This window comes from Amblyraja radiata, chromosome 28 (genome assembly GCF_010909765.2).
Source record: "Amblyraja radiata isolate CabotCenter1 chromosome 28, sAmbRad1.1.pri, whole genome shotgun sequence".
Lineage (NCBI taxonomy): Eukaryota > Metazoa > Chordata > Chondrichthyes > Rajiformes > Rajidae > Amblyraja > Amblyraja radiata.
This window is the reverse complement of record NC_045983.1, coordinates 13,707,763-13,719,960: the sequence shown is the minus strand read 5'-3', so window position 1 is coordinate 13,719,960 and position 12,198 is coordinate 13,707,763. Positions and strand designations below refer to the sequence as shown.

The window sequence follows — 12,198 nt, the reverse complement described above, 5'->3', positions numbered from 1 at the left end:
TTCCCTACACCACCTACCCTCCCCTCCCTCTCATCCCTCCCTTCTTCCCCCTCCTCCCCTCCCTACACCCCCCTCCCCTCCCCCCCACCTCCCTCTCGGCCTCCCTCTACCCCCCCCACCCCCACCTCCCTCTCCCTCTTCCCCCACCCACCCTCTTCCCTCCCCCACCTCTTCCCCCCCCCACCTCCCTCTCCCCCCCCCCCCCCCCCTTCTCCCTCCCCACATGTGACGCTGTCTCTGTGCAAGTGGGACCTGACCTCCAGTGAGAATGGTTTGAAAATTCCATTGATTTGTTAATTGCAACTGATCTGTGAGGAGGGGCTGTGAATAGATGATGATCACACAGCAAAAAGAACGCGGCATCTGAGAGATAGTGAATAATTGCTGGGAAATGTGAAGTAAAATGGACTCTGAAACACCATTCAGGCCCATCTGTGGAGATCTTATCACAAACACTGAAGGCAGGTCTTCTGCAAAATCTTACCTGAAATTGTATTCCGATATCCAGTCCTGAAGGTTGCATGTCTGCTGGAAAGTGAGGTGCTAATCATAGTCTAATTTGGTAATTTGACGACACAATAGCTGTCATTCATTCCACTATTAACACAGCACAGGGACATGTCCTTAAGCCCACAACATCCATGTTGGACGTAATGCCAAGGTTAAACAATTTCCTGTCTACACATGATCCATATAAGACACAAAATGCTGGAGTACCTCAGTGGACTGGCAGCATCTCTGAGGAGAAGGAATGGGTGATGTTTCGGGTCGAGGTCTGAAGGGTCTCGAATCGAAATCACACATTCCTTCTCACCAGAGATGCTGCCAGTCACTCTGAGTTACTCCAGCATTTTGTGTCTATCTTCGGTGTAAACCAGCATCTGCAGTTTCTCCCTACACATCCATATCCCTCCATTCGCTGCATATCAATGTGCCTATCCAAAATCCTTTTAGACACTTGCATTTGTCTTTCATTAGAACTGTGCAAGAGCAAACATGCAGAAGGTCATTGCAGGATGGAGTCAGGGAACTCGTGGACTGTTCACAGGGTTGGTGTTCACTTTGGATTTTCTAGTCGTTCTAATCCAGAGGAGACCCCTCCCCTGACCAGGAATAGTTTGAAATCAGTCTCTGTTTCTCATTCCACGGAATGCCTAAGGATTTCCAGCGTATTTTATGTGTTTGGAATCTATAGGATCTCTGGTCAGTGCCGTTGTAGAGTCCTCCAGTATCCCGGCGTGCCGCGGATGGGCAGTGCCGGGCCGGTCCTCCTGTATCCCGGCGTGCCGCGGGAGGACAGTGCTGGGAGATGTGAGAGTGAGCGGCCCGACTCGCTGCCATGGGCAACCGGCGGAGCGCGGCCCGGGTAAGGGACGCGGGCCCGAAGCCCGGCTCACCGCGGGGGGGAGAAAGATGAGGGGACAGGATGGGAAGATCGGGGAGAGGGAAGCACGCAGACCTCTGCTCTCCATCCCCACTGCCCCTCAGCCCCACCTCTTCCCCCTCACCCCTCACTATAGACAGTAGGTGCAGGAGCAGGCCATTCGGCCCTTCGAGCCAGCACCGCCATTCAGTGTGGATCATGGCTGATCATCCCCAATCAGTACCCCGTTCCTGCCATCTCCCCATATCCCCTGACTCCGCTATCTTTAAGAGCCCTATATAGTTCTCTCACCTCTTCGTCCTCATCCCCATCTCTTCCCCCTCAACCACCTCTGCCCCCTCACCAACTCATTTCATCCCCACATTGAGCACTCTCCCAACCTGTCACAGACCTTGGTGCCTTGCATTCTCCCCTTCCTCCACGATCCTCACAACTCCCCACCACCCTAACCTGACCCACCCCCTTGAACTGCTACGACATCCAACCACGGCACTTATTTAAACCAACAAACTTTTGCTCAGGAGGGAGTATTCTCATCTGCTGGTGGGTCTGATTTACCAGTCAAGGGTTGTTACTCTGTTCCCTGCCCTTTTACCTCTTTCTCTCTTGTTCTCTGACCAGGGCAGTGAACCCACCAGTAAGTTGGTGCTCGCTTCGAAATGGAAAGGCGCTTTGTCCAAAGTGGGAGTCTCCCTCTCGAGCTGGTGTTCGGGATCTTTCCGTACCGGTGGAAAGTATGAACAAGAACAACTACTACCAGTCGGGATGCGAGCTGAGTCTCTCAAGCATGCAAGCACTGGCTGGCCCTTTCCTCGCTTCATCTCTCTCTTCTTCCCAGTCTTTCCTTACAAATCGCAGCATATTGATCAGGAATTCCAGGTACCTCTGGTGATCCAAAGCTCAGCGTCCGTTTACTCTTATAGAATTGAAATGTCACTGGATAAATGCGGTTAATCCCCTCTGTCATAAAACAAACATGATAGATTATTTAAATCATTTGAAAGATCCAGCACGGAAACAGGCCATTTGGCTCACTGAGCCTGCACTGACCATCGATCGCCCCTTCACAATAGTTCCATATGGAAAGAAGAAAATGCAGATGCTGGTTGACAAAAAAAGACCCAGTGCTGGAGTAACTCAGTGGTTCAGGCAGCATCTCTGGAGACATGGATTGGTGACGTTTTGGGTCAGGACCCTTCTCCTGATCCAAAACGTCACCTGCTGAGTTACTCCAGTACTTTGTCTTTTTTTCACATTTGTTCTATGTTATGCCATTTTCTCATATGGTCCTTGCACACTGAGGGATATTTACAGAGACCAATTAACTTACAAACCACTAGCCTTTTAGAACAGGGAGGAAACCAGGGGAGACCCACATGGTCACAGGGTGAATGTGCAAATTCCACACAGACAGCACCTGAGGTCTGGACCGAGCCTGGGTCTCGTTCGCTGTGAGGCAGCGACTCTACGAGCTGCACCACTATGCTGGTTAGGTGTCTGTGCTGGTGGTTAGGATAATTTTCACCGTACAGAGAGTGTACATCCAAGGTTGTTGGGAGAAGTTGAGGAGGGGTGGATGTTAGAGATAGTGGGAGGGCCGCTGCGTCCTCCTGATCTTCTCTAGATATGGGGTAGGTGCCAGATTGGAAAGTGATGCAAAAACTGGGGGCACAGTTTAAGGTATTGGGTGGAGATTTATAGATCATGGACGGTCAATTAGTCCAAAAACAGTCCTTTTGGCCCAACTCATCCATAGTGACCAAGGTGCCTATTGAATCTATTCCCATTTACCTACATTTGGCCCATGTCCCCCTAAATCGTTCACTGTACCTGTCCAGGTGTCTTGTGAACATTATAATTTTACGTGTCTCTGCTACTTCCCCTGGCGGGTTGTTCTGTATGTCCACGACCGTCTATGTGAAAAACTTGCCCTTCAAATTATGAGTCTTCTTTGATAGCTATAGGATCTTTGGGCAGTGCCGTTCTAGAGTCCTATGATGGTTGGCATTTCCATACCATTACCATTAAATCATCGTGTTTGAAATGTGACTTGATTTCCTTGTCTTCTGCCTGTCTCTATGGGCAGGGCAGCTCGCATTGTTTATTCACATGATCAGTTCCCTTCAGTTTTAAGTGTTCAATGCAGAAATTATCTTCCTTTGCCCATTGTTTGATGCTTAACTAAATAATCTCTTGTTGATGGCATATTGAGGAGGAAAATACTTTTAAACTAGGTACAGAAAGATCTTGTAATAATTCAGAACCAAAGGAAATTGTTAACATTTGAACATTTAACCGTTGTAATCTGCAACCATTTTCTAACTTAATATACTTCACAAGCATAAAATATTTTATGTGTCTGTTTAGAAAGACACATGGATGTGCAGGGAATGGGGAGACATGGAACACATGCAGGTAGAGGAGGTTAGTTTAACTTGGCATCACATTTGACACAGACATTGTGGGCTCAAAGGGTCTGTGCGTGCGCAGTTCTGTTCCATGAAAGAGGAATAGGAAGATATAGGGCAGAATTGTAGTGCAGCGGCAGAGTTACAGTGCCAGAAACCCGGGTTTGATCCTAACTACAGGTGCTGTCTGAGTGGAGTTTACATGTACTCCCTGTGACCGCATGGGTTTTCTCCGGTTTCCTTCCACATTCCAAAGACATGCAGGTTTGGAGGTTAAATGCCTTCTGTAAATTGCCCCTGGTGTGGAGGATGCAAAACTGGAATAACATTGTGTATGGGTGATCGTTGGTCAGCGCGGACTTGAAGAGCTCTATCTCCAAAATTAAAATGTGGAGATGAGAGGGGTGAGGTTAACACGGGGTGAAGGGGCTCAATGGCCTGTTTCTTAGCTGAAATGCTGAGTAGGTATATCAAGTTACTGCTCGAAAATAGATTGAGCTTCCTCTGTTTTTATTTTGGATTTCCAGCATCTGTGGCTTCTTGCTGCTCTTTTTAAAATAGCTGGTCACGGGACATGTTTATTGAATTCAGAGCAGAGCCAAGCACGAAATGAAGAAGCACCGGTATTTGATGCTTAGTTACTGGGCCCAGAATTTTATCCACCTGAGTTGTTACTGTATCCAAACACCACTGCTCAAATGACTCCTGCTCACAGAATACTTTGTTTTATTTCCCCTTTTAGGATATTGAGTTCATTGCAAGGGGCTCCTTGGGACCAATTCTGAAAGTCCGCCAAAGGACTGTGGAGAAGACTTACGCATTGAAAGTACGTATATGCACAGGGAGCAAATGTATAAGTGTAAGCTGAACATTCCCAGGATAGTGCGGGTTAGACGTACAGTGAATCTTCCTTGGCACCGAACCATCACACACCTCCAGGGTCAGGCACAGAGTGAAGCTCCGTCTACAACGTCCCATCACACACTCCCAGATACAGTGAGGTTCCTCTACACTGTCCATCTACGCTGTCCGATCACACACTGTGAGAGCAGGGACAGCAGGGGTTAGGTACAGTATGAAAGTCTGCCTAGACTATATTGATAACATGCTTCATTTCAAGCTAAACAAAAGTATTTTGCTGAATATGTCTCAACCCCGCCTGCTGACAGTGTTTGTTTGTGGACGATACACTGTGACTCTTCAACCCATTGGTAGTAGAAGTAGAGTGAAAATGATGGAAGAGTCGTGCGGTTAGGCTGGGGTGAAAGCACGTCCTGAATGGTTGACTTGTTGCTGGTGAACGAGCTTGCCCTGTACACAGTCACGCTGCAGCTTCTGACTGTGTCCAATGCTTCCCCCAAGGTGCTACTGAAGGCGGAGGTTGTGCGACAGGGAGTCCTGCAGCAATGCAAGGATGCAGTTGTAATTCAGGTACTGAATCTGCGTTCAACTGGATCTACCTATCAGTTCCTTCTGTCTATCACCCCTCTGCCCCCCACCCACCCCCAATCCGACCTACCCATGCCATCAAACACAGATTGCATGTGATTTATCGTAAACTTTTATATCTCAAACTTCTAATAAGAACCAGGATCTTCAGCAAGCAGCATCTGGATCCTGCTTCTGGTTGATCTAATCTCAGCTTTATAATAGGCAACACAGAGGTCCAGTAGAGAGGGCTGCTGTCTCACAGGACCAGAGACCTAGGTTCAATCCTGACCTAGGGCACAGTGTGTGTGAAGTTTGCACGTTCACCAATGCAGGCACATCCCAGATCAAAACTACACACCAATCCGGGTGCAGTCTCGTCTGAGTTCCATAAACTTCATCACAGCTTAATACTTTCATACTGCATACCCTTTGCAAAAAAAAAAACCTGTTCCATTTGCCTTCTAGCTTTAGGGCCATTCGGGTAAAGGAATTTGCAAATATAGAATCCACAGATCACTATCCAAAAAATTGAGATGAGGGATAAAATTAGTTACTAGGGAATTTATGTGTGAAGAAAAGTGAATAAACAGCCTGACGAAGTTTCCCGACCCAAGACGTCACCTATTCATGTTCTCCAGATGCTGCCTGACCCGCTGAGTTACTCTGGCTGTATGTGTCTTTAAAAAAAAAAAAACACAACAGTCCCATTCTCTCTGGGAGGGACAAAGATTTACCTTGAACGCTCTCCCTTTATAAACCCGTGCTCAGTCTTTTCCTGGATCATTTGTCCTTGACCATGACAATCAGTCAAAATCCTTCCTTCATCTCATTTGCATCTATCCTCATCATCCTAAATACTGTTTCCAAGCAAGGTTGCTTTAGAAAGCTTGCTGGTAATAACGCCATTGGCTGCTATTCTATTTTGCTACTTTGCTGTGGAGTTGTTTTTCAAAGTTGCCTTCTTAATTTTGATATCATCGTTTGATGCAAAATGTTTCTGCCTGCTCGGAGCCTGAGACAGGGACCTTGGACCTAGACAATATTGGTGAAAAGCCCGTCTTGTTCTTGTGGTGAGCTAATGGGCGAGAGGCTCCTATGTGGAGCTTCCAGCTTTGCCCCATGACGGGGTAGTTCATTGACACAGATGGCTGCGGAAGCCAAGTCAATGGATATTTTTAAGGTTGACAGATTCTTGATTAGTAAAGATGTCAGGGTCTATGGGGTGAAGGCAGGAGAATGGGGTTGAGAGGAAAAGATAGATCAATCATGATTAAATGGCAGATACGATGGGCCGAATGGCCTAATTCTGTCCTAGAACTTCTGAAATGATGAAGTCGAGCAGGGCCACCTGGTCCAGTTGGAACTATCCATCCATCCCGCACTGACCTCATGATGTCACGGTTTCCCTGCGGCTAATCAGAAACCCTGTGTAATATCTTTCCACCTGAAGTTAAAAAAAGGCACACTTCCCTGAAAGTGGCAAACACACGAAGGTAGAGTGGTAAACAAGGCATATAGCATACGGGATATTGAGTATAAGAGTCGGCGAGTCATGTTGCAGCTTTATAGGGATTTGGTTCAGCTGCATTGTGTGCAGTTCCAGTCTCCTCATTAAAAGAAGTTTGTGGAGGTTTCGGAGGGTGCAGTTTGCCAGAATGCTGCTTGGATTAGTGGGTCTTAGTTATAAGGAGAGGCTGGTCACCAACATGGATATGGAGGGATATGGATCATTTGGAACCAGAGGAGATTAGTTTAACTTGGCATCATGTTCTGCACAGAGGTGGGAGAGAGATGGGTACTGTGGGGCAAAGGGCCTGTTCCTGTGGTGCACTGTTTTATGTTCAATGTTCCTGTCCAGGTGTAGGGGTCTGTGGGACCAGTTGAACTCCTCTGCTAAAAACCCTACCCAGGCTCAGTAGGTCAAATCTCCCCTTAGTTGGGTGTTCTCTGATAAAATAATACAATAGCTAGAAGTTATTTGTTCTGGTGAGTTTTGTATTTGAGGTAAAACAAAGAGAAACACTTTTTCATGGGGCAGGGAGAGTGGGAATCTGGAGCTGTGAATGTCTGGGGGACAAATTCTGTTGGATTAGACATGGAACCAAGATGAGCAGGAGGTAAGATGTAGATTAGCTGGGGTTGAGCACTGTAACAATGTAACCCAGTTACAATCTGCACCACCCCCTTCCCCCCCCCCCCAATGTTAATCCTGCTGTTGCTCCAGTGTTCGTCCCACCACTCTTCTCCCTTCCTCCTGCTGCCCGCACCTTGGGAGCAGTTTGTGGAAATGCTTTTTTTTCTTCTCGTTCACTTCCCAGAAGCAGGTCCTCCATCCCTTCGTGCAGGGAGTTCGGGAATGTTGGCAGACTTCACGGCTGCTCTTCATTAGTGAGTTCACCGGCGTGCCACTGAGCTCCCGGCACCGGCTGGGTTTTTGTGGTGCAGTGTGTGTGTGTGTGTGTGTGTGTGTGTCTTAGTTACCGGCCTTTAGAGTAGCATCTCTTCCTGTCGCTCCAGCCCTGCCATTACCGAAGCACGCCGGATTGTTCAGGTGCCTTTGTGAATTACGTGAGATCACTCTCAACTAAAGATTATAGAGGAGCATAATCTTTGTTCTCAACCAACAAGGAGAGCAACTGAGCCAGCAAGGAGAATAAATAGTGGTCTGACCTTTAATACCCTGGGTGCAGGGAGGTTCACTCAAACAATAGCTAGGTGAGGGACTTGAGATGCATGTTGAAACTGGAAAAAGCCTGGTGTGTTGCTGTATTGGAACCTTTACTGGGAACAGGTTAAACCGTGAACTTCCAACTGTGAGCTGAATTAATCTTCACGTCTATAGGGGTGAGAGAATGGTGAATCACGTTAATTCGATTGTTTCTTGAGGCAGCACGATGTTAAGTAGCCGAATAGGCTCTTGTGTAAGTTTGAGATAAGCTGGGAACAGACATGGTTAAACGAGAGAGTGAAGGAGATGAAAAGCCTGAAAGGTCGATGTTTGTAGGAGTCGGCTGTTTGATAAAGTCATACAGGGCCTTTGGCACAACTTATCCACATCGATGCTTTGGGATCGGGGATTGTTTGTTATCTAACTGGAGAGACTGAGTAAAGTTCAGAGGAATTGAGGTGTTCTAGTGCATTAATCACAAAAAGCTTGCATGCAGCTAGTTATGAAGGCAAACAGCACTGTGGCCTCCATTGTGAAAGGGTTGGAGTTTAAGAATGGGGGAGGTTTTGTTCCAATTGCACAGGGTGTTGGTGAGGCCTCACTGAGAATACTGTGCATAGTATTGGCCTCCTTAGCTTAAAAAAAAAATGTGGGAGCAATGGAGACAACCCATTGTTGATTCCCCAGGCTAATTCCTGGGGTGAGAAAGTAGGCCTACCAAGAGAGATGAGACATTTTCAGCCAGTATTCTTTGGAGTTTAGAAGAATGAAGGGTGACCTTATTCAAAGAGGAAGTGGTTGAGGTGGACACAATTACGATTAAAAGGCATTTGGATAGTCACTTTTGCACAGCACAGCGAAATTAGGCACGTGATGGGATAGGTTTAGAGAGATGTGGACCTGGGTTGGGTAAATGGGACAAGCTTATATGGACATCTTGGTTTGCAAGGACGTTGGGCCGATTGGCCTGATTCCATGACTGATGATCTGAGTTGCTCCTGGTATCGGGATGGTTTCAAGCTCTGATTTTGGTTGAGCTGGGAGTCTCTGAGCCCTGCTGAAATGTCCCACCTCAGGGTGGCTGGCTGACTGAATGACGACCTGACTGCTCTGGTTCTCCTTGCAGAGTGCGACTACCACCATGATGGGGACCTTGGCAGATTCTGGGCCGCCCAGAAGCCGCTGGCGGAGGGCAGAGTGCGGGTGTTCGCAGCTGAGCTGGGTTCTGCCATTGGTGAGTGTTTGGGAAGATGGGGGGGAGGGGTTGGGACTGGGAGGGGTGTTGAGGGAACTGTGCTCTGTCGGAGGGGCAGTGAGGGAGGGCTGCACTGTGGGAGGGGCAGTGAGGGAGCACTGCACTGGGAGAAGTGGTGAGGGAGCGTCGCACTGTGGGAGGGGGCAGAGAAGGAGTGAAGTGCTGTGCGGAGGGAGCACTCTAGAAAGTGAAAATGGGTGGGGATGGGATGATGTGGTAGGATCATTTTGCAGTGTTTGGAAATGGCAAAGAATTATGCATCTCTGTTTGCTTTTTTGTCTCCTGAGGTTTCCTTCATGATTTTGGAGTTATTCACCGGGACGTGAAGGTAGGGAGAGGTTACTCTTGCCCTGTGGCCCATATCCTGTTGCACTGCGTGAGGAGCGGTGAGGGAGCGTTGTTCTATGGGGAGCACCACGCGTTGGGAGGGACGGTGAGCCGGGGGGCCACGCAGTGGGAGGCGCGGTGAGGGAGCACTGCACCATGGGAGTTTTTTTCCGAGGGGAGGGGATTCAAGTACCAAGGACATAAGTTTAAGGTGAGAGGCGAAAGTAACTCAGAGGTGGTGGGGATATGGAATGAGTTATCAGAAGACCTAGTTGAGGCAAGTACCGTAAAGACATTTAAAATACATTTGGACAGGTATATGGATAGGGCTAGTTTAGATACAACACCTTGGTTGGCATGGGCTAGTTTCTGGGCTGTATGACTATGGCGGACCTCGCCGCACTCGAAGCTGGGAATAAGATATGGAAATGCGGAAGAGCTGGCGAGACCGTCTGGGTCGCTGCTATCTTCTGAGCTCCTGCATCAAGGAGTGGAGACCACATGGAGGTAATTGTTTGTAGAGGGGGGGAGGGGGAGGCTGAGTAGTGACAGTGGTGTTGAGGTTCTGCCGAGTTACTATAGCCAGCGATGGTCCATTACCCCAGCGTTGCTGTGGTCAGAGAAGTGAAGGTAAACGTCTGTGGTGAAGCACTTTAAATTTTGACCTTTAACCTTTTCAGATGGAGAACGTTCTTCTGAACGAGCGAGGTAAGAACGAATGTGACTGGATTGTAAGATTGAGTTGCTGAATACAGTGGGGCAAGGGGGCTGCTGTTCGGCCCATCCAGCATGCCAGCTCTCTGCAGGTCACCCTTCGGTCTCATTGTAGTCCTGCCTGTTCACTCCCCTCTAACATTTATTTAATTTCCTCCCAACACCACTGTCCATCTCTGCCTCCACTCACGGCCTGGGCACAGAGTTCCAGGCATTATCCCTCACTGTGTAAGAACGTTCTCCCATCCCCTCTATCCCCATTCTAAAACCTTCAACCCATGCCCCAGTCCTTTTAACTTCAACTAATGGAAAAATGTTGTCAAGCTTAAAAGGGTTTAGAAAAGATTTACAAGGATGTTGCCAGGACTAGAGGCCGTGAGTTATAGGGAGAGGTTGAGTAGGCTGGGTCTCTATTCAATAGACAATAGACAATAGGTGCAGGAATATGCCATTCGGTTCTTCGAGCCAGCACCGCCATTCAATGTAATCATGGCTGATCATCCCCAATCAGTACCCCGTTCTTGCCTTCTCCCCATATCCCCTGACTCCGCTATCTTTAAGAGCCCTATCTAACTCTCTCTTGAAAGTATCCAAAGAACCGGTCTGCACCGCCCTCTGAGGCAGAGAATTTCACGGACTCACAACTCTCTGTGTGAAAATGTATTTCCTCATCTCCGTTCTAGATGGCTTACCCCTTATTCTTAAACTGTGGCCCCTGTTTCTGGACTCCCCCAACATCGGGAACATGTTTTCGGCCTCTATCGTGTAAAAACCCTTAATAATCTTTGATGTTTCATTAAGATCCTCTCTCATCTTTCTAAACTCCAGAGTAGTTTAGAAAGATGAGACTGTCATATGCTGTGAGAAAGCACAGTCGCTCCATTCTCTCAGCATATGACAGTCCCGCCATCCCGGGATTTACCTTTGTAAACCTACGCTGCACCCCCTCAATAGCAAGAATGTCCTTCCTCAAATTAGGGGATCAAAACTGCACACAATACTCCAGGAGTGGTCTCACTAGGGCCCTGTACAACTGCAGAACTACCTCTTTGCTCCTATACTCAACTCCTCTTGTTATGAAGGCCAACATGCCATTCGCTTTCATCACTGCCTGCTGTACCTGCATGCTTACATTCTCTCTCTCCTCACTCTCTCATCCTCTATCTCACTCTCTCATCTATCTTTGTGCTTTTGTTTGTTTTCTCTCTCGCTCCTGCGCTCTCACTTTTTCTCTTTCATTCCCCCACTCTCAGGCCACCTGATGTTGACGGATTTTGGATTGTCCCGCAGACTGTGGCGAGGAGAGAGAGCGTGCACCATCTGTGGAACTATTGGCTACATGGGTGAGCCGAGGGTGTGGGCAAGGCATGCTGTGCCGGGCTGAAGATCAGAGACTGTGTTGGGTGGAGGTTTTGGGGAGCGATGCGGTGACTGGGAGTGTGGGGATCCATGCGGATAGGAGCGATGTTATCACCGCCTCTGAGCTCCAGCTTCTGGTGCTCATGTTTGACCCGGTTGTGTTCACAGCTCCTGAGGTGTTGAGGGGCAGCCCCTACAATCACTCGGCTGACTGGTGGTCCCTTGGAATCCTGCTCTACATTCTGATTGCTGGCAAGGTAATGGCGGTGGGGAGGAGAATGTGCCAGCGATCTGGTGTAATACCCAGGGTGCAGTGGCGGACTGGCCAGGATGTCAGATTGCCCGATGGCAAGTGGACCCCTGATGAAGTGGGCCCCTATATCAAGTGGGCCCCTATATCAAGTGGGCCCCTTATGAAGTGGGGCCCTCTTTGTCTCCTGGCAACCAATATATTTAGACCTAGTCCGCCACTGCCAGGGTGGGTGGGAAGTTGAGGAAGACTGTCTCCTGTTTCTGCTCCGGTTACCCCAACCTTTGTTTTGCCCCCATTCCGATCTTGTGGAACATCCCACCATAGACCGCCTGGCCTTTGGAATCACTTCTTCACTCCGCACTCTCACGTTCTCTCCTTCCTCACATCCCACCTGCCCGA

The 12,198-nt window shown here is 48.5% G+C and overlaps 1 protein-coding gene across 3 annotated transcripts in view; it reads left to right on the top strand.

Moving 5' to 3' along the window:
- Nucleotides 1-1,232: 1,232 nt before the first annotated feature.
- The window catches only part of kiaa0100 (KIAA0100 ortholog), a 74,818-nt gene continuing 63,852 nt past the window's right edge, over nucleotides 1,233-12,198 (top strand). For 2 of the 3 annotated variants that reach the window (XM_033045832.1, XM_033045831.1), the window contains exons 1-8: nucleotides 1,233-1,366; nucleotides 2,006-2,263; nucleotides 4,535-4,618; nucleotides 5,155-5,223; nucleotides 7,542-7,611; nucleotides 9,018-9,125; nucleotides 10,154-10,181; nucleotides 11,441-11,530. In XM_033045832.1, coding sequence (XP_032901723.1) covers nucleotides 1,340-1,366; nucleotides 2,006-2,263; nucleotides 4,535-4,618; nucleotides 5,155-5,223; nucleotides 7,542-7,611; nucleotides 9,018-9,125; nucleotides 10,154-10,181; nucleotides 11,441-11,530 — 734 coding nt within the window. In that variant the 5' untranslated portion in view covers nucleotides 1,233-1,339. Of the gene's footprint in view, nucleotides 1,367-2,005; nucleotides 2,264-4,530; nucleotides 4,619-5,154; nucleotides 5,224-7,541; nucleotides 7,612-9,017; nucleotides 9,126-10,153; nucleotides 10,182-11,440; nucleotides 11,531-12,198 lie in introns of those variants that run through there. The other variant, XM_033045833.1, reaches the window with a different exon arrangement.